Source organism: Acanthaster planci, linkage group LG12, assembly GCF_054643075.1.
Source record: "Acanthaster planci isolate LZ-2023a linkage group LG12, COTS_SCS, whole genome shotgun sequence".
Classification (NCBI taxonomy): domain Eukaryota; kingdom Metazoa; phylum Echinodermata; class Asteroidea; order Valvatida; family Acanthasteridae; genus Acanthaster; species Acanthaster planci.
This window is the reverse complement of record NC_141788.1, coordinates 15,533,144-15,558,282: the sequence shown is the minus strand read 5'-3', so window position 1 is coordinate 15,558,282 and position 25,139 is coordinate 15,533,144. Positions and strand designations below refer to the sequence as shown.

The following is a 25,139-nucleotide window of genomic DNA, read 5'->3' as shown; positions in this document are numbered from 1 at the left end:
ATCAACCCACCCACCCCTTCCACGCCCTATGGCGATGGGCGAGCGGCGAAGCAGTAGGTGCGGATACACACTGGGAGCTGTAGTCGCAAACCTGCACACGGCGGCTCAGGATATCAGGTCGCTCTCTACTGGACCCCGAAGCAGAAGTGGAGTTCGGCAGCCCCCCCCAGTGGACCAGGAAGCCCTATTTAGGATCACTCTGCTTGCCTTCCAGCTTGAGGACGGGGCTGGTAAAGGTGCTCTAAAATAGCCTGCCTCACTACAACCTGGCCAGCATACTGCGTCTGGCGGGATCCCTTTCATGTGGTCGAAATCAGAAAGGAAAGAAATTGTTGGTACTCCTTCTAGCATCTTGGAATATCTAAACCAAGGCAGAAAGACCAGAGAAAAGACTTCTCTTGTGGCCAGAGACTAGCCCTTTACAAAGTCGACATCGCATGTCTAAGTAAACCCTGCTTTCCAGACAAAGGCCAGCTGGACTGAATGAGGTTGTGAAGAGCGACTTACGTGAGGCCCGCGTGGCTTTGCCATCAAAACCCAACATCTGAAGAAACTAGCCAGCATTCCAGAAGGTCTCAGTGACCCCCTCAATAAAATGCAACTCCCCCTGGGCAGGGGAGTAGCGCCACATTTATCAGTGCCCATACGCTCCTACTCCGCGATGACTAATCCTGAAGAAACCAAGGACAAGTTCTACGCAGGACTAGAGACTCTTACTTCTACTGTACCACAGTCAGACTAGCTCATCGTCCTTGGTGACCTCGATGCCCGTATTGGTACAGACCACCAGTCCTGGGACAGAGTCATCGTAAAAACGGAGGGAAATGCAACAGCAACGGCTTCCTCCTGCTTAGGATCTGTGCCAAACACAACACAATCACAATCTGCCACCAACACTATGTTCCGCCTTATAGCCTCAACAAGAGGTCATAGATGCACCCGTTCTAGGCATTGGCATCTCATTGACTACATCATCGCTAGGGCAAAGGACAGGCCAGACGTGCGGGTTACCAAGGCGGTGTGTCGTTTAGACTGTTGGACGGGTTATCATCCCATCATCTTTCTAAAATGAACCTCCACATACAGCCCAAGAAAAGGCCATAGGGGCAGAGAGTTGCCAAGAAATTTGACTTCCCAAAACTGAAATGCAGAAGAGCTCGCGGCACTTCTTGACATTACACTAGCTCTGACTCCCAGCCCAGTTCTGACATCGAAAAAGAGTGGGAATCCTTCGAAACTACAGTTCACTCAGCCGCCCTCCAGGTCCTTGGCCTAGCAACCAGAACTACCAGGACTGGTTCTGCGAAAATGATGTCCAAGCCCAGACGCTGGTGGAAGAAAAATGTCAGTCCCTGCCCACCAGAGTGACCCTGCTTGAACAGCAACGTAGTCTGCCTGCAGCAGGCACAAAACGGTCCCAACCGATCTTCCAGGAGCAAGGCCGATGAGATCCAAGGCTTTGCTGACTTACACAACACCAAGAGGTTCCACGATGCCCTGAAGTCAATATGGACTACCGTCATTCGGCTTATTACCCCCTGCTTAGTGCAGATGAGAAAACTCTGCTTACTGACAAAAACCAGATCATCGAGAGGTGGGGAGAACATTTCGACAACGTGCTGAATCGGCCGGCGTCCATAAACGACAAAGCCATCGCACGCCTCCCCCAGGTGCCAGTTAGCCCAGACCGTGACATCCCCCCCTTAGTGGAAGAGTAAAGCCTTCAAGCATAATGTCTTCCGGGAAAGCGCCCCAACCCTGACGCCATCCCCACCGAAGTATTCAACTCAGGTGGCCTAGCTCTCCTCGCCCACCACAGTGACCTCTGCCAGTCGATGTTGCAACAGGAACAACTTCCCCAGGATTTCAGAGATGCTTCCATTGTTTACATAGACAAGCGTAAATGGAATCGCCAATTCTATGACAACTACCACGGGATCTCTCTCCTGTCTATCGCCGGCCAGATCCTTGCCCGCGTACTGCTCAACAGTCTCCTGGAGCACCTGGAGCAATTATCCCCGAGAGCCAGTGTGACTTCCGCTTAGGCCGTAGGACCACGGACAAGGTGTTCGCCGCCCGCCAACTCCAGGAGAGAGCATGGAGAAGCAACAAGACCTGTACATCACCTTTGTTGACCTGACCAAAGCCTTCGACAGGGTCAGTAGAGAGGGGCTCTGGAAATCATGGGGAAGTTCGGATGCCCTCACAATTGTTCGCCAATTTCACGACGGCATGATGGCCTGTGTGCTGGACAACGGTGAGGCATCTAACGCTTTGCCTGTGACAAACGGAATCAAGCAGGGCTGTGTTCGTACCCCTACACTGTTCAGCATGATGTGCTCGGCAATGCTGACGGACGCCTTCAGGGACAGCAACCCTAGCGTCCACATCAAGTACATGTTCGATGACAAGCTGTTCAACCTCAAGAGCCTGCAGGCCGTCACGAGGGTAAAGGAGACTGTGATCAGAGAAGCTTGTATTCGCTGACGACGTCCTACACCCTTAACGCCTCCAGTGCGCACGAGTTGCAATTGGAGATGGACAGCTTCTAAGATCTTTCTGCGACAGTTTTGGTCCTACAATCAGTACAAAGAAAACTGAAGTGATGTTTTAGCCTGCCCCTGGCAACCAGCAACACGAACTGTACATCACAGTGAAGGGACGGAAACTCCAGGCCGCTGACAACTTCTTCAACCTGGGCAGCATGATTCTTTCTTGCTCCACCAGCGTCGATGCCGAGGTCAGTATAATCGCATCTCCAAAGCAAGCAGCGCCTTTGGGAGACTCAGAAACTCCGGGAGAGGAGAGGAATCACACTTTCCACGAAGATTAAAGTCTACCATACAGTTGTGCTCACCACTCTCCTGTACGGCTGCGAAACCCGTACCCTCTACCGACGGCATGAACGACAGTTAAAGTTGTTCCATCTTCGCTGCCTCGGCAACCTCCTCCACCGCTGGCAGGACAAGATTCCCGACACGGAGGTCTTAAAACAGGCTGGAATCCCTAGTATAATCTGCACGGCACAGATCTGCTGGGCTGGCCATGCATGCGCCTGATACCAGCATCCCGAAACAGCTCGTCTACGGGAAGCTGTGAAAAGGAAACCGCTCAGCTGGAGGACAGAAGTTTCAAGGACAGTCCGAAAGTCGCCATCAAAGACGTACGTTTAACATCAGCGTTGAATCCTAGGAAGTCCTCGCCACCAACCGCCTGGCGCGGCCTCATCAGCCAGGGTGCACACTGTAACAGTTAATACCTGAGCTCCACCTGCAGGCATACCACGCACACTTTTCAAATTCTTTTAATTCGCTTTTGGTTGGGTGCCGCTCTGCAGGTATGCTGCACGCAGTTCTTCGTGTATTTTAGGTTTTCGGAAGTGACTAATGGGTAAATGTTTGGCAGGATATTTCTCTTTTGGGTCAGATAATTTTCAGTTAATTTGATGTGTTAATAACTCATGAAAACAAATTGCACATTTCTAAAATTTGTGCACGTTCCTATCCAAGAGTTCCGAAGCGCGCTATCAGAAGTCAACTCTCAGGCTATCCACCGCGCTGCGTAACGTGGCCTTGATAGTACACCGTAGTGTGTATACGCATGTTGGATGATCAGGTTCCTGGAAAGCGTGACGCACACGCAAGTACAGTAGGCCAGCGTGTTTGTGTCACAATCTGCACAGCATGCACAATATATGACATGCATGTACAATGTACATATGTATTTACAGCGGAAAGATTGCGAGAAAGCGTTAGTATCACACGTAGGATAAAGGCCAGTTCCTAGAGTAAGAAATTTCACACTTTTCCCTCCATGTTTCATGGTATTGTTTGTGTAAACCATTCATGATAAAACCGAGCGTAAAGGGCGTGTAGTAAAAAGCCATGCTTTTGTTTATGTTTTAAGTTTAGTGGCAATTTTTTAGCCTAACGTCTGGCCGTTAGGCCAGCCTATATCATGTAGGCCTATGCTATAGCCACTGCCTTCTGTGGCATTGCTTTTAATCACTGAAGTGTGATTGCCGACTCGACTTGGGACAACTCAACTGATGAGACAACTTAACCGTCTTTGCATCATATGAAGAGACAAATCGTCCGTCATAGGCCGCAAAACAAGTCGACTCATCCTCAGGCATGTCAGGTGGGTGTGTGTTGTTGGGTACCGGTCAACTCCGTCCGTACCCAACTCGGTCCCGAGCCAACTTGGCTCCTATGACTGAGAAAATGTGTGTCGGAGATCATTATTATCAACAGACATTAATTATTTCATTGGGTGGTACATAGTCAGATATAGTCCCTTCGCCCATTTACCACTTCGCCCACAAGATGCCCAATGACATTGGCAATGTCTGCAGTGTGGTGCGTGATAAAGAATAGCATCTTCGTTGGACCTCAGCTCAGGGTTGAAGTAAAATTTCTGTTTGCTGTTTGAAAGAATTGGGGAGAAAGGAAAAGACTTCTGTCTTTGCTTTTCACGTACGGTATCAGATTGAAAAAAAATTGTTATCGATTTCCAGTCTTTTTATATGTCCATGAAATATCAGGAACAGAAAAAAGGAGAAAATACTTGTAACTAAGCCATGTTTAGATCTATGGATACATACGCATGGCAGAACCCATTTTCAAAACTACATGTGTTTGTACACATGTACAAGTACATCCAGGTGGTTCTGCGTACATGTATGTGCTACATGTATTTGTAGATACATTTATACCGGTACATGTACCTGTGGATGCCTTTTGCCCTGTTGCAGTGTACGTGATGCGTTCATCCCTAAGCCAGTTTCTCCACACATTTTTATGCAAATTTGTGGGCTAGAATCTGTTTGTGTTGTTCTTTTCAAAGAGAAATGCTTCCCTCAGATTTTTCAAGGAATTTCTTCCTCTCCACTTCCAGAGAAGACATGTATGTACATGTACTACGTTTCTTGTCCAAAATAAACAGAGCGTCTGAAATACGTGTAAATTAAGTGTAAAAATGAAAGGGGCCTCCATGTACACGTACATGTTGGGGGAAATGTGAGAAATTAAGGGGGAAGTTATCTAAACTTTTCAGGCCATATCACATGAGAAATATTGTGTAGGATTACCCAAACAGCTGTTTATATTACACATATATACATGTACATGTATTTTCACCAGCTCCTCATATCAGCTCCCTGTTAATTTGTTTCACTGTACATTTTCTATGTAGTCCACTTACATGTACATGTACATGTATGTACCGGTACTTGTACAATTTTCTTTGCGGGGATGGGAGTAATGTCTAGCAGTCCTTTCGCTTTGTAATTTTTAGAGGTAATTTTTTTGTAACACATTGTGAATTTCAGTCTTGTTTCCATTGCTCATTGTCATGATGTGTTCAGTCAACATGGTGGCATACAAGACTTCCCAGTGGAGGAGAACTCTGTTGCTCATTTGGTGCTGCCTGACTGTTCCACTGATGCCCCGGCCGCATTCAGCTGCTGGTACCGGTATGCTGGTTGCTGAAGGATGGTCTGAGAACACCACCAGCAGAGTTGGTGAGTACAGGAAAGACGCAAGTGATCTGACATACATGTAACTACCAAATACCGGTATATGATGTATATAATTTTTAGCCAGTGATTTTTTAATGGAAATCTGATCCTTCTGAATGCAATGTGACACAACAAAATTGAAATGAAGCCGTTTCTTTCTTTTTTCTGCTAAAGGCTCTTCAGTCAAAATCTAGACTATACATGTAATCCTTTACGGCATGCAGTTTTGTTGCAGTAGTTGAGACAGACTTCACGACTATCAGAAAAGGAAATTCTCATTCCAAGCAAAGAAATCATTGATGCTGTGTTTTGTATTTTCTTCCAAATCCATGGATTGAGACCCGAATTCAGACAAATACTATACAGTGTATGCAAAACAAAAATCACTCTGACTTGACTAACTCATTCCCCAGCCCCCTTCAGTAGAGCAAGTTTGCCAAAAGGATCTGTGAATCTTTAGATTTGAGGTCCTGAGTAGTAGGCCTGCTAAAATTTAAGACCTCTGTCGAAAATTTGAAGCAGCTTTTGTTGATGTACATGTAGTTTTGTTCTGCATGGTTTGGCTTGTTCAGATTTTTTATCCCCAACCTTTGCTGCTAAGAGTATGTTCAGACTCTTCATTTGAAACTTTAATTAATATGGCTTTATCTTTTAACTTTATCTGAAAGTGATATGACAAATCTGGTGTTACATAGAGAGAATTCAGGGAAAAAGAAATACGGTACGGGGTCTCTGTGGTTGACTCACCTTTGCATTTGTTTATGTCATTCTGCTTACTGGTAATGACATCTGAGAACAGGGCACACGTACCGTACATGTATGTGGATATCAATTACATTGTACATGTACATGTAGGAAGAAATTAATTTTGGTTTTTTCCTTTTTGAAAATACTGATTCAATTTGCAGCTCGACATGTACATGTACATATTATTGTTCACAGGTTGAAAACGGTAGCAAGAGAGGTCAGGTGGCACTCTTTACAATAGTAAATGGCACCTCATGCACTTTGTGTGCAGAATGTGCCCATTGAACTCTTTTGTACCACTTCATACTTTGTGTGCAATGGACATGCATTTGTGTTTTTTTCTCCCTTTGTTTCCAGTTCGGATCTTCCCCCCAATTTTTCCCCCCAAACAACTTTTAACTTTGCACTGTCAAAGTAGGGTAGGTCAGGAAACAAGAAGCTCAGGAATAGTACATGTATATGTACTTTTGTTTTTTCCTCGTTGCGTTTGTCCCGTGCGAGAACTTTGAATAACAGTGACTTCATGCCAAACCCAGTCAAAACCAATTCACTGCACAGGCATATGACACCTTGGATTTATAAAGAATTGCAACACATGAACAGAAGACTGGTCATTCCTGTGCCCAGGCTACCACATTTCTTCAGTGCTGTCACTGGAATTGTACAATGTACAACTTGTGTCTTGTAGATCCAATTCCACCGGACCCCGCATCAGGTTTGCACTGCTTCAGCTACGATTTCAGTCAGGTTACGTGTACGTGGATGAGAGGAGGCCAGAATGACAGCGTGACTTCCACCGACATCCTCATGTACAGAGAAACAAATAGGTAACTTTGCAAATTTTTTGACCTGTTGAAGCAGAAGGGTTCATCTAAATACAAAAAACTTGTTTACAACACGATACATGTACATGTACATATATGTATCACGATATATGGGTTGTGACACAATACATATTGCGATACGCAAAATGTGACATGCAACATTAACAAAATGAAAACCAACACAGCTGAATTGAAAAATGTCCTTGCTGTATATTTCCCACATACATTTGCATGTACCTGTACTCGAGCTAAGTAGACTCAAAGATGCGCATGGAGATTTTCATTGAGTTTGTTATTATATGTCCAGAGCTAATAGCTCCGTGGTACATGTATGTGAAACAGAAGTTTCAGCATTAAAGTGAGTCACATACATGTAAGCACAGACCTGAGTATATTGTGATTTCAAGATCAGTGTACATGTACCCGGTAACAATGAGATGTGCTGCCTAAAATGACACCACAGTTTTGCTTACGTGTGTTAAAATCGGATTCGCATGAAAACCAACAAGCCATCAGAGTAGCCCTTTAAAATAGCAACACATGTGAAAATGAGTTGTATTGGGACTCACATGTGTGTTTCAAGGCTTGCACATGTACATGTACATGTATTTAAAAATACCGGTAACGGCATTGCGTGTACGAGTACCTTACAAGTATCCTTTTAATTTTGGATAGTTTTGATGGCTCAAATAACTTCCTAGCACAGTGTGCCTCAGTGTTATTAAATATGTTAAAGTACCGGTACAGAAAATGAATAAGGATAACTATTCAACACAGGATTTAAGGGCAGGCCAGGGTAGAGGCTTTGACACTTGGACAGAGTGGGACATCTTCTTTCCGGATGCTTTTGTGGAATTATGGTTCATGGCGACTCTGAACAGGGAGTTGTGGGGAAGAACTTGCCACAGGAAATCAAACCTTGGTGATCTGCCAGTTCCAAATAAAACAGCAGGGCAGCATAGCCAGCCTGTGGTCCAGAGTTTACACAGGTGCATGCACATGTATTCACCGGTCTTTTTGCAGAAGACCTCCTGAATTATCCGAAATCGGCCACACTGCTTCAAGCCAAGATTTGTTTTTTACATGTACCTGTATGTACAATGTACATGTAACTTTCACGGGTCATCAAGGCTCATGCAGATTAATAGTGGCTGGATCTGCACTGTACATACATGTACATGTGTCTAGTTCTCAAAGTTTTGTGAAATCCTCCCAAATCTTCTGGTGAATTTTGAAAGGTCTTAGAGGAGATATTAAAGGGTTAATTCATGTTGTGTTCCACACATTGCGGAACACAAGAAGAACAACTCACTACTATTTCTTGTCAATAAAACAGTCAGAAAGGACTCCCATGGTACTTTGTTTATTTTGGTTCCCTTTTTTCTTTTAGAATTAAATATATACCTCATATTGGTCTTCAATTTCAATTTATTTATATTTATGTATGCGTATACATGTAAGTCACGCCACAGTGCTGATGATCCAGCCATGAAGATGCTGAAGCAACAGTACAGTGCGTCAGTGGTTATGTACAGTCCTAATAAATGTAAGAAAAGTATGAACGAATGTCGCCCTAAAAAATTCATTTTATATTGTCAAATTTAATATTTATTGTTGGCTGGATGATTTTCCTGTGTGCGTGGGCTGTGCGTCAGCTCTTGCCCGTTTTTCCCCAAGCGGCCAGTAAAAGTTATGCGGTCAGGGACATACATGAACAATAAAATCTTGTCAACTCCAAGTCAGGTAAATCTAAAGATTGTTTTCATCTTGTAGACCGACTATTTCTTGCCAAAAGAATAGGCTTCTCTGTAAAGGAAAAAACCTCTGTAACTGTCCACAACATGACATCTGGTTATCTCAAAGTTTTTGTGACGGCAATCAAAAAACACTGCCAAATTGCTTCAAAAATGAAAAATCTGCCACGAGACCTTGGTTTGAGTCATCACATTGGAACTGCTCGTGTTTCATGCATGCATGTTGCATGCGGCACATGCACTGCACACACCACTGCGACCACAACAAACCCAGTTTTCAGGCTGGCCTGAATGCTGCCGCAGACCCTTTTGTGGACAGTCCAATCACTGACACTTTCCAAGAACCACGTGACCACAGGAAGTGTTGTCATCAGAAAGCCCAAGTGAAAAACCCCGAAATTCTGTGGCATGTCAAGCTGAACACGATCGGGGAAAAGACGGAAGATGTGCCACACAAAGGCACACCACTGAAGTGGTTGGTTTTCTTTTAATAGTAGAAAGAATTCTTTAGGCAACAACAATAAAAGAAATCTTAGTAAAATTATTATTTGTCTGCCAAAAAAAAGTACACCATGAGAATGAATAAAAAGTGGGGAAATAATCACCAAAAATGTTGCCACAGTAGAGCATGTCAAGTTTAGGATAACGTACACATTTCATGTATGTGTTTCATGACTCCATGACTCGGGGAATTCTGTTAATAACTCAAAATCCAGACAACTCAAATTTTTGTTTATTTTCTAAGATTCAAGTTAGTAGATGTAAATGGCAATCAATGAAAACTTGAGTACCACCAGCACGTGGTACGCATTGCCCGGCCATGGTTTTTGTGACTGATTTTATCCTTCAAAGTTTGCCGTGCCGTCAGCAGGCCTTGCTCAAATTTTTTTTTCCTTGCTAGTCCACTGGGCTAGTTCAATGGATATTTTACTAGCCCGTTTTAGAGTTTTACTAGCTTGTTTATAAAAAAAATGTTTATGTTATCAGCTTACCAATGCAGAATTTGTCATTTCGGAAAATAAAAGGCTCATGGTATAAATAAATAAAGAGGCATGTGTGTTAGTAAAAGTCACTGGAGTCACTGGTCACGGAGCCAGGATCAAAATCATCTCTTTGCTCCATTTTTCCTATCGTTTGGGTTGCTAACATTTGGCAAAAAATGCTACTTTTTGCTTACTTTCCGACCTTCGAACATGCGCGGTGAACGAGAGAAAACTTTTTTCAATCAGAAGAGGGTGCTGTTTGGCTTTGTGTTTACTTTGTACCAAATGCTTTCAAGGACTCCTGCAATGCCCAGTAAAGCTAGCTGTTGTCGGAAAAATTGATAAGGGCCCCCCCAAAATACTTCTGGTTTCCGTTTACCCACCGACCCTTACTTTTTTGCACGACCCTAACATTTTTATCAGCAAGTTAGAAAACCAATTTACAAAATTAAACAAAATAGAAATTAATGCTGATGTCTTTTCTGTCTTTACAAAATATCTTTCAACAACCCTCTCTCATGTTAAAACGCTTGTTTTTATATATTTTCCTACTTCATTTGCAATTTTTGAAAAGAAACTTCTGTCATTTTCACGAGTTCCACTCATGTTTTGCTGTCGCAGTAGTGAAATTTTGTGTGCAAAGCTCAATGCATGAAAGTAAAGCTGTGCTGGTTCCTACCACGCTGTGGCCATGCAAAAGAACATGAGATCGAAATTTGCTAACCAGTCTTTACGTCCCAGTCACGAGTCGATCAAAACTACATCAGTGTCGCATGTAGCCATACAGCTGCAGGTCGAAAAAACATCGATGTTGCAAGAGGATTTCTTCAAGTTAATTCACAGAACTTGGTTTCTTGGTTATGTATTTCTTTTCTGTGTTTACGAGTTCCTGCCACATGGTTTATCACCTGTCTGGATGCATCATGTATGCTTACCACGCGATACACCGACATTGTTGGCTAGTTTGCCATCGTGATTACCTGACTGTGTGTGATTGTCCATAATTCTTGTGATCTGTCAACTGCAGAAATTTTACTTATATCAAGACATGTTTTATAACTGTTTGAGACAATTTTTGAAAGCTTTCATCCCCATTCAGGCTATTACATCAGCACAAAAAATTGACCAAACAAAATTCTGACCTACCGATACTACTTTTGAGAGGCATGTACATGTAGTCAGAAGCAGAAGTGGCCTAAACAGTAGACGAGAATAGTGTGCACGTGTGGTATAGCACTGTACCATGTGCTATGCTACACCAGCACTACAACCCACCAGTCTACTCTGTTCATGGCATTCACGGTCGCTTATCGCCCTGTCACGCGAGAATCACGTTTCAAAAACTCAAGTAAAAACACATCCACAACAACTCGGTTTTTGCGATCTTGTATTTATTATCGCAACAAGCATTATATATTTTGATCTAAGTTTTAACAGGTAGGCTTATTCTGAATTTTTCACCAGCCCACCGGGCAACAAGGCACCAAGTTTAGGTAGCCCGGAGCATTTTTCGCTAGAAGTTTTATGCCGGGCTGGTACTATTTCAAGGCCTGCGTCTGGTGTATTAGCTGTAGAGACTTTTTCAGCATGAGAATCAACATACATGTAAAAGCCGTGGCTTATATTCCAAAGCTTACGATACATTCATTGTACCTAGGGACATCCTTAAATGCCCTAGGTTTCTAGATGGCACTCGCTCAAAACAACAAAAGATCGAATGTTGTTTTTCAAATCACCATCACATTGTCTTTGATATCATTATACCAGCAGTGGAGCAGTTTGGAAGGAATGCCGTTCCCCTGAATACCATGTATGCGGTGCCACCAGCTGTAAATGCAAGTGTAAGCCATGCTATCGTTGTCACTACCTCGTCAGAACAACTAATGAGTGGAAACTGGTGGCAGATTCTACAAAAATATTCTTCAACACCGAAACAGACAGTAAGTAGAGTCCATGTCAGCTCATTTTGAACTTGTTTTGTTTGTTTCTTGGATGCATTACTGGCTAAACAAATTCAGCGTCCCTTCATTTTTATGCCTTGCTGGCATAGCTGAAGAAGCATGTGGCGTTTGCCTTTTCCTTCCATGTGTGAGTATGATCTGATGAACTGGTGCCTTGTGGAGGCCCAAGAGAGTAGGATAGAAGGTCTCCACAAGAAATTTGCTGTTTGTTTCTGTCCCTTTGTACATGTACATGTGTTGAGATGGGAGCACTGAGAGGAGCAACTGCTTGCATATTCTGAGTTGTAGTGATACCAAACCACTTGGCACAACACAAAACATCAGACTGAAATCAAATCACATTCATCGTGATGTGAGTCATGATATAGTAATACAGTCCTATTGATTCATTTATAAAGTGCAAATTCTTCACGTAACCTGAACAAATGAACAAATGGGAAGCATGGCTAATTTTGGGGAGCCTTGGCAAAAGCAGGGCACCTGCCAATATGGCGTCCAATTAGTCTACATGTAGCTTTTAACAGGTTGTTGTCAGCTGTTTTGGGGTAGGGATTTTTTTTTATGCTTACTTCTTTGGCCATAAATTTACAAAACAGTATTTTCTGCTTGTCAGCTTCATGAAGTTGGGTGTTGTTCAATGGATCCAAAATCTTGCATCTTTCCTGTTGTTTCTTAGGCAAGTTGCATCCCCCAAGCCAGCTAAGCGTTTCCAACCATTCCGACTCCAGGCTCCTGCTGTCTTGGCGTCCTCCAGATGAGCTCCTTAGGCCAAGGGTCATTACCTACATCGTAGAGTACAGGTGGGAAGGTACCCCAGCCAATGAAAGCTGGTATAAGAAGCAGGTACGGGTAAATTGCATTGCATTTGTGTGGTGAATTGAGCTGGAAACTCCCACCGTGGCAAGTTGTAGTGAATCTTGGACTTTCGCCCTTTCAATGTTCGCACCTGAAGGTTTGTGGAAAAAACCACAAGTGTACCCGGGTGAGACTCGAATCCATGACCTCCTGCTTACTAGTGCAGATGTCTTAACTACTCGACCGCCGAGCTTGCCGGTGTCGGCTTGCTGGTTCGACTCAGACGTAGCAGCGGTTAACGAGAACAACTATTTCTAAGGATGGATATACACCAAGGAGATGTTAATCAATCTTGGACTTTTGCCCTGCTCGATGTGTACCATAGACATCTGCACTAGCAGGAGGTTGTGGGTTCGAGTCCCACCCAAGTACGCTTGTGGTTTTTTCACAAGCCTATGGGAGCAAACACTGAGTATACAATGTTATGATGCATGTTGGGCAGGGCAAAAGTCCAAGATTGATTAACATCTCCCTGGCGCAAATCCATCCTTGGAAATACAAGTTGTCATGGCCCATCACCTGCCCATTGCCTTATTTTATATTTAAACAAAATTTGCCCGTCAGTACAAACCCAACTGGCATGCCCGTCTCCCAAAATGTCTTGACAGCATACTGTGAATGGTTTGTTAACCTCAATTCTGTGTATTAACAAGACCGAGGAAGGAACAGTGAAGTACACTCTCGTGGGTTTGGGTCATCCATACGGCTTGTACAAAGTCAGAGTGAAGGCGCAACGTGCCAATCATAGTCCAACCATTGAAAGCAACTATTCAGAAGTGGCCGAAGGGCGTACCACTGAAGGAGGTAAGACCACCATTCACTCGCAGTGCTTTGTAATACTGTGGAAGGGGGAACCAGGACAGGGGATTGTCGGTCATCCACGTCTGAAATTTTAGGAACCACATCTGATTAATGCCATTTGCAGCAGAAATGTGTTGATTTGCTTCAGCTGACCTGTCAGACCAGACTGGGTCCTGCACTGAGTGGAGTTGATTGTCTTTGGAACCGTAGCTGGCCACCCACTACATGGAAGTCAACCTGAATCTTTATTACATTATCTTTTTTCAAATGTTTACAGTTTGAGAGAAACACGTATAGCAAGTACATGGAACTGTACACCAAAAGAAGTGAGGACCGACTCTAACCTACATGTAATCATAGGGACACCTGTACAGGCCATTCTATGACATTTGTTTCCGTCCAAATTAGGCACTCGCAATTACATGTACATGTACATTGCAAGTAATTTAAAGTAATAGTGCCCAGTCGGGCACTTTGCTGAAAATATGTGACTCTTTAGAATGCCTTCAGTTGTAATCCCTGAAAAGTTCCTTTTTGTATTTTGCACAGAGGTACATGCATGTAATGAAATTTGTGGGCTGGTGTAATTAGGTCACTTTTGTACATCAGTGTCCCCCTCGGGCCTGTGGGTGACCACTGACCAGAGGTCAGTCAAATTAGCCGAAAGGGGAACTTCTTATCAAAGTCCCTCTGGGTGTTTGGATGTGCAGTCATGACCTCATTGACATACCATTTGTATATACTGTGTCACATCCTCGGTAGTGTCGGCTTTTCAGAATGTTCCTACAAACTTAAGAAGGAGCGAGGGTTTTTTGGGGTTTGTTATGATTGTTTTGCTTGTACTTTTCATATTTTTAAAATTAACATTCTTGGTTTTCTTCAAAGTCCCTCGAGATCTGCCAAAAAATTTCAGATGCGTCGACAAACCGAATCGTAACAGCAACAGGAGGCAAGTGCAGCTCTCTTGGAAGGTGGGTCATTGGAAATCTTACCAAAAAAAGAAGATACCCCAGCCTTGGATGGAAGTGGAACATTTCCAACTGAATCGAAAACTGTTCAATTACTTTTTTGTTTTTGTTTTGGCTGTGTTTGTGTCGTGTTTTATTTTTTGATAATATCTTAGCAAATTTAAATCTTTGATACCAAATGGTTGATACCATTGCAGCAGTAGCGTAACATTTTCCCATTTGGCACAGTACGTGTTGTACTTGTGGTTTGGGCCAATGAATGCCTTCATTTTTTAGCTTATATCAAGTAATGTAATTTCCGAATGGCTAAAATTTTCTTGTGTTTTTCTTGCTTTGGTACAAAAATGCCTGTATTTGTAACCTACTCTGTAAAAATGAGTCACAAGTCTCTGTGGATACCTTTGATTTTTGCTTGGTCCCATGAGAAATTTGAGCTCTTTGTTTTGATGTGTCACTCAGTTTGGTACACAATGTTACATAAAAATGGACTTACGTACATTAGATACTAAAATGTTGAGGATTCCTATTGCTTTAAACACTGTGCAAGATTCTTTCAAAGGCCTTCATCTCCAAAGTGGCTTTAGTGACATGACTCTTTTTCACAGAGAGGGTCACAGTTAATTATTGAGGTGGGTTTTCCATTTGGGTATGTTTTGGGAGTGGGGGAGGGGGTTTGTGGTCAATCGCATTAAGAAATGCTGCATTTCTTTATATTGGCCCTGCAAATGAAATACATGTAACAGCAGACATGCTATGATTTTGATACCACAGCCCTTGTCAAATGAGTTCAAACTAAATGGGGAGTTGCTCGGATACCTCATCTCATACACCAGCAGGGATGGAGGCAAGCCGACGACACTGAGTGTAGGCGTGAATGTCACCAACTACACAGTCTATGGTGAGCTGATGTGGGATACTAGACTTGACCCTTACCTTCCCCAACCAGCAAAACTCCAACACTGGGGTCTGTTAGAATCAGTTAGGATGATTACTTCACTCGTAAACTGACTGTGATTTGCGTGGGATTAGGCATACCGCAAATAAAGCAGAGTCTAGCTGTTTATGTGCACAGTTTACTATTCGGTGTTGGAATTTCCAAGGATGAGGAAGGTTGCTAGTAAGTTGCTCTAGGAAGTTAGGGCTAATGTGCCTCCTGCTTAAAGCTTACAGTCCTACCTGTGGCAGATCCAAAGGATAGAGACAAGCCTCATATTCCAAAGTGCTTCAGTGTTTGCCTTTAGAAAGCATTCTAGGCTCTGTTCACACTGCAGTGGTAGGCATCCTCACATTTGGAGGAATGCCAAGGGGATGTTTTCTGATATGGGTCTTTCCAGTGGGGCACTACACTGTGAAAGGGGGTTGTTTAGTAAACTGCCTGGCCACAGAGTTACCGGGTAGGTGTTTGTTTTTCTTTTTGAGTCTTTGCTGATCAGATGATTCATCTTCCCTTGCACGGTGTGCATTGTTTTTTTTTGTTACTGGAAACAGTTACTCATACATTGAAAAACAGTGCAACCGAGAATTGCAGTTACAGGCAGTATTGCATCATGAAATGAAATACGATGCATTTTTCAGTTGTGGTTGATAAATGACACTGATTGAATGTGGGAATTTAGCCCTTCTAACCGTGCCCTTGCCTGCTGATGCAGTGCAAGAGGAAACTCGGTGTTTACCCTGTTACCTTTATACAGTAACTACAGGTAAGTGAACCTTCCAGGGCTCGCGAAATTTTTAAAAATGTAGTTGCCCTTCGGGCACGGGAGTCTACGTGCGTAACAGATTTGTACGTGATGTAATGGGTTCGCCAACTTTGTGGCGTGGAGGGATTTGTGGTCGATGGCTCGCTGGGCACCAAAGTCAAGTCAAAATTTATGCAGGCTACCATGTTAATGCACTGATATTCTAATATATAAACAAATCCCCTTTAAAATTAGATTTTCTTTACTAGAAAATATGGTTGTTACAATGGTTTTGGCAGAGAAATGGGTTTACGCTTGACTATGTTTTATGTGTAAAGAAAATTTTGAAGTGATCCAGAACTGGCTAAACCGATCCAGAACTAGGAAAAGTGTCGTCGTCACGTTTGTCGATCTTGTAAGACAAATTCAAAGCTCAAAATTTGAAAATGTACATGTACAAGGTAGACCTCTGTTCCCATTTCATTGGAATTTGATGATAATTGAGCTGTAATATGACTGAATATAGTTTTAGCGATCCGGAACAAGGAAAACGACTGAATGCAGACACCTTTGGTTCATGCCAATGATTTGACCGTACGTACCATGGTGCACCTACCCAAACATGTACAGTCATTCAACATCAAGGTTAGGATGTCGCTCTGTTTTTTGCAGTCTTTTTTTGTGATCTTTTTTCAGTGCACGGTGCTGAAATGTCCAAAACCCCGGGCAAAAAAATGTGTTGCCGAAAACAGGTGCTTGCCCACCAGGCTGGCAGCCTGGAACATTTGGTCGCCCAACAAAATAGTTTGGTTTTCCTGGGACGTCGGACTACCGATTCTGCGAGCCCTGCCTTCATTACACAATGTGGGCATTGCATGCAGCACATAGTTTAATGCTGTGAAACCAGGGGGCCCAATTAAGTCTGCTGTTGGTGCCACGCTTTTGTGTGTCATTGGTTCTACTCCATTCTAGGCACTACTACCAATTCCACAGTGCTGGTAAGCGCTGCAGCCAGGTGTTTCATGTTGATGCATGGCTGCCGCACAATGGGTACTAGATTGTTTTCAGCTCTTCCAACCGGTACATGAATATTGAAACTTAAAGAGAGAAGCAAACTGTGGTATCTGTTCTGGCCCTAGAGTGTTTGAAGGTCCCCGATTTCTTTCATGGGCCTCAAGCATTAGATGGGGTAATCCAGCCATGAGCAAAACCAATCCATCAGCTACAACTAGAAGTCATTTGTCACTGAGGTGGTGCCACGCTATTAACCCATTGTGTCTGTTTGGTAACTTGAAGGTGGGCATGCATTTGAGCAAGCTGGAAATGTGGCAGTTGTTAAAGTGGCGCAGAGTCCTTTTTTTTCAATCTCCTTTACAAGTGACTACACCATGTATTTGCATGCATCACTGACCAGTAGCATTCATTAGTGTTGTAGTCAAGTACTTTACGAGCATCAAGTATTTTTAGCCAACTATTGAACTGATTAGGACTAGGGAGTAATGCTGGAGTACATGAGCCTTTGTTGGTACATGCACAGGGGTAAGACTTCAGACACTCCGGTTTTGTAAAAGTGAAGTTTTAAAGAGAAAAATACTCGAACAGTACTCAGCCAAGTACTTATCAAGTTCATTTGTCATAAAAACTTAATTTTTTTGAAATAGTGATGTTCTGAAGTCATCATCTTATTTTGTAATCTTACTTTTGTGCATCTACCAGTACCATCTAATGTCCATGGACTCCAGCTTTATTCCCACCCAGCCAGCTCAATATTTGGCTGAGAGCTTGGTACTCAACGAGTACTCGGGTACAACACTGGCACTCACAGACTGATAATACATTACTCAGTGCTGGTCGCATCGTTTCATTGGTTTCAATGCTGAGTTGTTTCAGTTGCTGTGTCCCACCACCCTTACAGAGCAGAGATGTTGGTGTTTAATTGTGACAGGGGAATTAGTCTACAGGCTGCATGTCTCATAAAAAAAATCATATTTGCCCACAGACCTGCAAAAAGACCAGTACTACTACTTCCACGTACAGGCACGCAACTCCATGGGAACATCTGTAAAGAAGTCATCGTGCAATAGAATCAACGCCGTAACGCGTGAGTTAAAACTTGAGGGAGGAGACAGATAATCTTTCCATAACACATAAGGGCAGACAGGACAGAGTCCAGTTAAAAGCCTCTAACCACTTCTTACTGAATAGGTCTGAGGCGATCAAGGACCAGTAGTCAACTACTGGTTTTTTTTGTGATGTACCTAGCATGTGTGCAGTGAAGTTGAAGTGCGTGTGACTTCAGTCAACCATCATTTAGACTTTTAAGGAGAAGTAGTGGAAGTAGGATGGGCAAAATAACAAGGATAGAAAAAAGTGACCAGTGACATACTTGCTAGTACATTTCCTGCCTTTACTTCTTTTTTTTTCTTCATATACTTGTGCTATTAAAACCAGCTGTTACAGCCAGCGATGTGACCGACCTTGGTAGGTTGCTCATTCATAGTGGACTAGACTAGTCCAGCGGTCTTCAAATAGCATGCACCTGATCAGAGTTGGTGGAGTTACGGTTAACTCTGGTCCTTGATCGGACTTGCCCATGCAAGGATATGCCGTCACCACGCAGTGTTACAGCTGCCGAGCTCTACCTGAGCTCAATCCTGCAAAGACTTCTGGAACATCCCGGTGGATGTCAAAAGATGTGGAACGGCCGGGGCTAATTCGTCCATTGGCTGTCACATGGCTGATCCGTCTTTTTTTCCCTCCCTTTTTAGCTGAGCCAATTTCTGTTGGACTTGTAGTTGGTGTGTGTTCTGCCTTCCTCATGGCCGTTGTGCTTGTGGTGATCATCTTCTGTCGTATCAAGAAGTCGATTCGCAAATTTCCAGCTATCAGGCCCCCATCACTGCTTCGGGTGAGCACACATTTGTCTTACACAGTTTAATTAAGCAGTCATCAAACCAAAGATGAGCTTGATAGGTGTGTACGACTGAGCACTAGCACTCTTGTGCAAGTCCGACTTCGGCCCCTCAATCTTACCTATACTAGATTCATTAGTGTGCCGATGTCTGCTAACAGTAAAGTGCCCATATTTTTGTTCAGACCTTCATGATCTGTTGCATACATTATACCAGGGGCTGGTTGCCACCCACTCCAAGAAATGCCAAGTGCCAATAGTGCCAGTTGTTTGATAAGCAACTGGGTTTCATTTGTGTGAAAACATTGATTGCATTTTTTTCCAAACAATGGAAAGCGACAGATGGTGGAATTTCCCATGTGAGTTTTGGCTCCTTGCAGATTGTTGCTGTGTCCCCTTTTTAGGTATATATTTTAAAGAAAAGAGACTTCCAAAAGAAAATGTCAAAAGTATTTGTCCAATTATTGCTTCACAGGCTGAGAATGATTACTTATCAGAAAACAGAAACCATATCATGGTCAGGGAACCGGAAGAGTTTGATGACCTCATCCCCTGTCAGCTGTTTGTCGATCTTGGACCAAAGGAGAAGGACATGGTTGACATCGACATCATAACCGATGGCTTTGACATTGGTGACAAGCCACGGGGCACTGTTGACTTGCAAAATGACGTCACCAACTTTGACGACCACCCATTGCTGAGCTTCAAGGGTGACCCAATGCTCAGTGATGCACCCCTGGCTTCAGAGCCTCTCCTGCCCAGCCCCAGGCGAGAGGAGGACCCATCGTCCGGGGAGGAGTATAATGGGGCTGGGCCAAGCAGCCCAGTCAGTGTGGGGAGCGGGGGAAGCTACCTGCACATCCGGGATGATGATGAACTGACCTACTCCTGCATGACCAAAGACGGTCTGTCCCCAGTTCAAAAGGAGGACATCGAAGGTCAGAGGGTCAGGGGTGAAAGTTCACAAGCATCAGCCCCAAGACCCCAAGTGGATGGACTGCCCCTACTGTTTTGGAGGCAAGAAAGCTCAAACCCCGACGATGATTATCCAGGGGATGGAGATGCCATTGATTCATATTTGCAGATGTCGAGATCTGTACCTCCTTGTACAGGACCGAGACCTGTGAGGGAAGATCCTGGAAGAGACAGAGCTTCCTCCCAGGGAGCAGAGCTCTCAAAGGCACCTTCAAAAGGTGCCAAGGGCAAGGAACGGGGAGACTCCGCAGGGGCCAGTTGTGTCGACGATGGCACCGTATTGGACTATGTCCAGCAAGGGTTCGTTCCTGGGGCAGCAGCTTCTAGTGACAGAATGTACAGCCCTTCTGAGAGTCCTGCCGATGCCTACAGTCAGATGGGACTGCGTGGAGGGGCCAGAGCCACTGCCGCACTGTGCGACAGCACGGGAAGCAGTAGTCAGGACTCAGCTGGCCCCTCTCAGAGTCAGGCCAGACAGGAGACAGGAGGGGCTGAGGCAACAAGAGGACAAGGGAGCAGGTCAGAGGAGGATGTAAATGGGGCAGGAATTGATTCTTATGTCCAGAGTGCCTTTGATCGGCCACATGTGAGGGCATCACAGGAACCTTCGCAATGTACTGTGGACTCATCAAATTCCCCACGAGACAGAGCCTCATTGGTGTCCCTTGGAGCCACAGCACCTTGTGCACCGCCAGTCTCTGAAACCACACCTACCAACAAGCCCCCAGGAGCCACAAATATTGCCAGGACTCAAAGTGCAGATGCCCTCTCTGACGACAGTGAAGAAGGGGCACTGAACTATGTGAGGGTCGGTTTAGACTCTGACGGTATTGATGTGGAAAGCATGAATGGAGTTGAGCCGGCCAATGTGAATGGATACGTTGTCCAGGGAATGTTACCCAACATGTCAGTTCCTCCGATGGCTCGAAACGTTGCAGGTGAGGCAATGCACAGTGCTGCACCTTCTGGCTATGTCGATCAAGCACAGCTATCGAATCTCTCCCCACCACCCTCTGCGCAGCCTGCTACACACAGCGACCACATCCACATGAACGGAACAGTGGGCGGCAGCAGTGGTGGTGGCTACATAACAGCGGCACAAATGAGCAACATTGCGCCACTGGATCCTGAAGTGGCCTTTGCAGAGGAAAGCCCCTCGAACAACAACAACAACAACCGTGGACAGGAGAATGTTGTAGCTGAACCCTTAGTGCTACAGAATGAATCTAGGCTTGAAACTGACAACCTGGCGAATGTGACACAGCAAGAAGCCACAGGGTTGCTTTCTGGGAATCTGGGCGTTGTCCCCAGCACCGCCATCACCGATGATGGGGTAGTGCCCAATGGGCCAGTTGGTCCTGGTAGTTACGTGACCACTGACCAACTTACCAATCTTCCCCTCCGAAGTCCACAACCAAACTGCCATGCGAACAGAGATGCTGGAAAATAGTATACATGTACAAGTATTGACAGCTTTATTTCATCTTGGGAGAAACAGAACACTCCATGGGTCACCGTTTTACTGCCCCATGAGGTAAAGAAGTCAGTATTTGTTTTATAACGCCTCATACACAGGTGCTGCTTGATCTTAGCAATGACTAATTAATTTAGCCTTCACATAATTAAATGAAATACCATTTGAATATTTGTTTGATATTCACCAGCAATTTTCCAAACTATCTCTGCACAGAATGTTTGAAACTAGCTCTTTATTATCAGACTTGGAAAGATGCACAACATGCTCATCTGTATGTAATACACAAAAGCTTTTGCTGTTCGTAGAGTATTTTGGTTATTACAAGTATGGTTCTTTTGGCCATGCACAACAATATAGTGAATGCCATGTGACTAGTTCTTAGCCAATAAAGATGCAGTCTGTGAGTGAGATGTTATAACAAGGACCAAGTGTGGTATCACGATTAAGGCACTAGAGTACCTGGCCATCTTATCGTAAATGATTGTAAATATGTATCCAGAGAAACTGAATGACAGTGCAAGAATTTTGAGGGAGTTTTAGACTCGTTTGTTGGACCAATTCCTGTTTTTATCATGTAATCAGATAGGATAAAATCTTTTGAACCAGAAATGTGATGTTACAGTACAGACAATTTTAAGAGCCAGGGCATCATTTTGCTTGAGTAGTACCATCCCAGTAGCAAGTAGTGCTGAGGATGAACATTGTTACAAACTTGACATTTTATTGGCATTCAAAACTGTTCAAATTATATTCTCACGTCCGATGTGCGTATTTGTGTAAAATTATTGGCATTTCATTTTTGGCTTCTGTTATTCTCAAGGGCGGATGTGGGGTCAATGGGGTCATGGTACTCCCACATTAAAGAAGCAAACAATTGTTTTTTTTGAAGTGAAAGGCAATTTTGTGATTTCCTGTCCCCTCCTTCAGAAGCATAAACAAAGCACCAAATGTAGCCTCAACTTGTAGAAAGGCCATGAAAGGTTGCAGAAAAAATGAGAATTTTGAGGCTCTTATCCCCCAATAAAATCCCCCCCCCCAAAAAAAAATGGTTTGGATCCACTTGGCTCTTCTACCTGTTTTGTAATGTTCGGTCAGACTCTATGTACATGTATTTTGTATCCCTCAGTACGGAAAAAGCAATTGCCACACAAACTGTATCTTTAATGCTGTGTATATGTGATTGTAATGATAGATATGACGAGAATCCCAGCCTTCAACATTACTTTTGATCTTTGGATGTATAAAGTTGGCTTCATATGTGTTTATTGAAGACATTAACGAAATGCTCGCTCTCATTGGGGTTTTTTAATTAAGGAGTTCTTAATTTGTGTGCACAACGTGTTTCCAACTTCGACGACCTGTCCCCCACTTTTTCCCTATATCCTGGTCAAACGAATCTCTATCCTACTTCGGACAATAGAATTTTGCCTCTAGTACATGAAGACTTTGAAATGTTTCTCTGATTGCAAAACGTCTTCCTGGTGGTTAAGTAATTACCATAACGTGTCTCACAGTTGTACATTTATTAATATACATGTATTTAGCCTTTGTATATATTGGAGGAGTTTATTCTAGAAGCTTTTATTGTACACTAAGCTACAGTGGAACCGTGCCAAAACTATCGTCCTGATTCTGAGAAATGTTTGCCATAGGCCTACTGCTATTTGGAAAACGATTAGCAGTATTGTCAACATTTCTTTATTCGAATGAGAGGAATGTGTGGTTTGACACAACGTTTTGTTGTCATTAGCAAGAAATGCTCCCTTGTACGCTGGGGATCTGCCCTGTATTGTTGTTTTCAAGTTCATTTCCTCATAGATATTCACATCTGAATCAGCTGCCCAAAATAGAGTACGGAGTTCTGAGTTTTGATTACTCTCCAATGATACAGTCAACTCTCGTTATAACAAACGTGCAGTGGCTAGAAAAAAATTACCTTGTGATAACCATGACTTTGTTATTATTATTATTATTTTATTATTATTTATTCGGCCTTCAACAAGACAATGACAGCAAAAACAAGTGATAAAAGAAGTAAGACGAGTTAAAAGGAAAAAAAAAACAAAAACAAGACATAACCCCAACCAAGTCGGCCCGGAATGACAAAAGCATAATAAAACACTGTGACCCAAGGGCCTGCCAATCCTAACTTGGAGGGAAACACAAGAAGATCTTAAGCAACAATATTACAAGTACAACAAAATAAATAAACATGAAATATAAATATATTACATAAATTCAAACAAAATTAACTAAATAAATTTCTCACATTTATAAATCAAAGCAAAACAAAAAATCGGATAAACAAGCAAGAATGGCATTAGAGAGCAGAGCAAATAAAAAAGCAATAAAATGCATAAAAAAGCAAGCATAAAATAAAAAGCAGAAGAGCATCTACATGACCTCTGAATAAAAAGAATACATTTATACAAAAACTAATAAATATAGGGAGAGTGGGAGAGCAAGAAGAGAGCAAGAGTAATATGTAAGGGGAAAAGGCAAAAATGGCATAAAGAACAGAGCAATAAAAAGGCAGTAAAACACAGAATCGAGACAGAGTATTAAAAAGAAACAATTACACGAACAAAATGAACAAGCAGGAAAATACAAATTAAGCGGTAGCTACGGTTGCATAATGCATGATACGACAAATGAAAAAAAGCAACAAACAAAAACTCCTCCATAACAACAAGAAATCAGTAGTAGCAAAATAAATTACTCTTTGAGGATGAACCGAGTGTAAGGGGAACAAAACAGAGCAATACATATGTGCTAGACGAAACTCAACACTTAGGCTTCGTGAAAATGAGTGGATAGAGCTGCATTGAAGTGATTCAAGGAAGATATTAGAAGGAGTCCTTAATATGTGATGGCAAACTACTCCAAATCCTTGGAAAGACATGGCTAGGTGTGTTCTTAAAAGCAAGAGTCCTGGCAAATTGATGGTTAAACGAGAGAATATCTTGATGCCGAGTGTTAACTGTTATGTTGGCTTTGACAGACTGACAGTCTACCAAGCCAAACAGACATTTCACTATGAACATGATCATGTTTCTGTCTCTGCGTGCTTGCAAAGTCATCCAGTTTAGTTTTTGAAGTCTCTCCTCATAGGGCATCTCCCCTTTATGCTGCTTTAGGCACATCCTACTCGCCCTTCTTTGAACTTTCTCCAGTTTGGCAGCATTTGACTCGGTGTAAGGGTGCCATGCTGGCAGGCCGTATTCCAGTATTGGCAAAACAAGTGAACGATACAAGGATGCCAAGGCTTTAGGTGATGATCCACCGGCAGTCTGCCAAATGAAGCTAAGAGTTCTGTTTGCCTTAGATACAGTGGTGGCCACATGATCGTTCCAGTTCAGTGAGTCATTGAGGGTAACACCTAGATATTTGAATGTTGAAGTTGGAGTCAAAGGGGTTCCGTGCAGTTCATATTTGGGAAGAGCAGTTGCTTTCCGAGATCTTGAAATGTGCATGACCTTGGATTTTGTAGGGTTTAACTGCATGCCGTTGCATTCACTCCATCGTTGGACTTCTGCAAGGTCTAATTGAAGAGACTCCTGGTCATCACGAGATGTGATTGGTTGGTACAGGAGCGTATCGTCTGCAAACAGCAAGCAGTTGGTGGTAATGTTGCGGGCAATATCACCAACGAACAAATTGAACAAGAGGGGGCCAAGGACACTCCC

General features: G+C 43.3%; 1 protein-coding gene across 8 annotated transcripts in view; it reads left to right on the top strand.

The window, feature by feature from the left end:
- LOC147797190 (uncharacterized) overlaps positions 1-23,242 on the top strand; it is a 78,217-nt gene extending 54,975 nt beyond the window's left edge. For 4 of the 8 annotated variants that reach the window (XM_087143897.1, XM_087143896.1, XM_087143894.1 and 1 more), the window contains 6 exons: positions 13,296-13,446; positions 14,329-14,414; positions 15,183-15,309; positions 18,090-18,191; positions 18,859-18,998; positions 19,477-23,242. In XM_087143897.1, the coding sequence (XP_087000023.1) occupies positions 13,296-13,446; positions 14,329-14,414; positions 15,183-15,309; positions 18,090-18,191; positions 18,859-18,998; positions 19,477-21,426 (2,556 nt within the window). In that variant the 3' untranslated portion in view covers positions 21,427-23,242. Of the gene's footprint in view, positions 1-3,696; positions 4,141-5,365; positions 5,522-6,953; positions 7,093-11,593; positions 11,767-12,463; positions 12,631-13,295; positions 13,447-14,328; positions 14,415-15,182; positions 15,310-18,089; positions 18,192-18,858; positions 18,999-19,476 lie in introns of those variants that run through there. The other 4 variants (XM_087143895.1, XM_087143893.1, XM_087143892.1 and 1 more) reach the window with 4 other exon arrangements.
- The last annotated feature ends 1,897 nt before the right edge of the window (positions 23,243-25,139 follow it).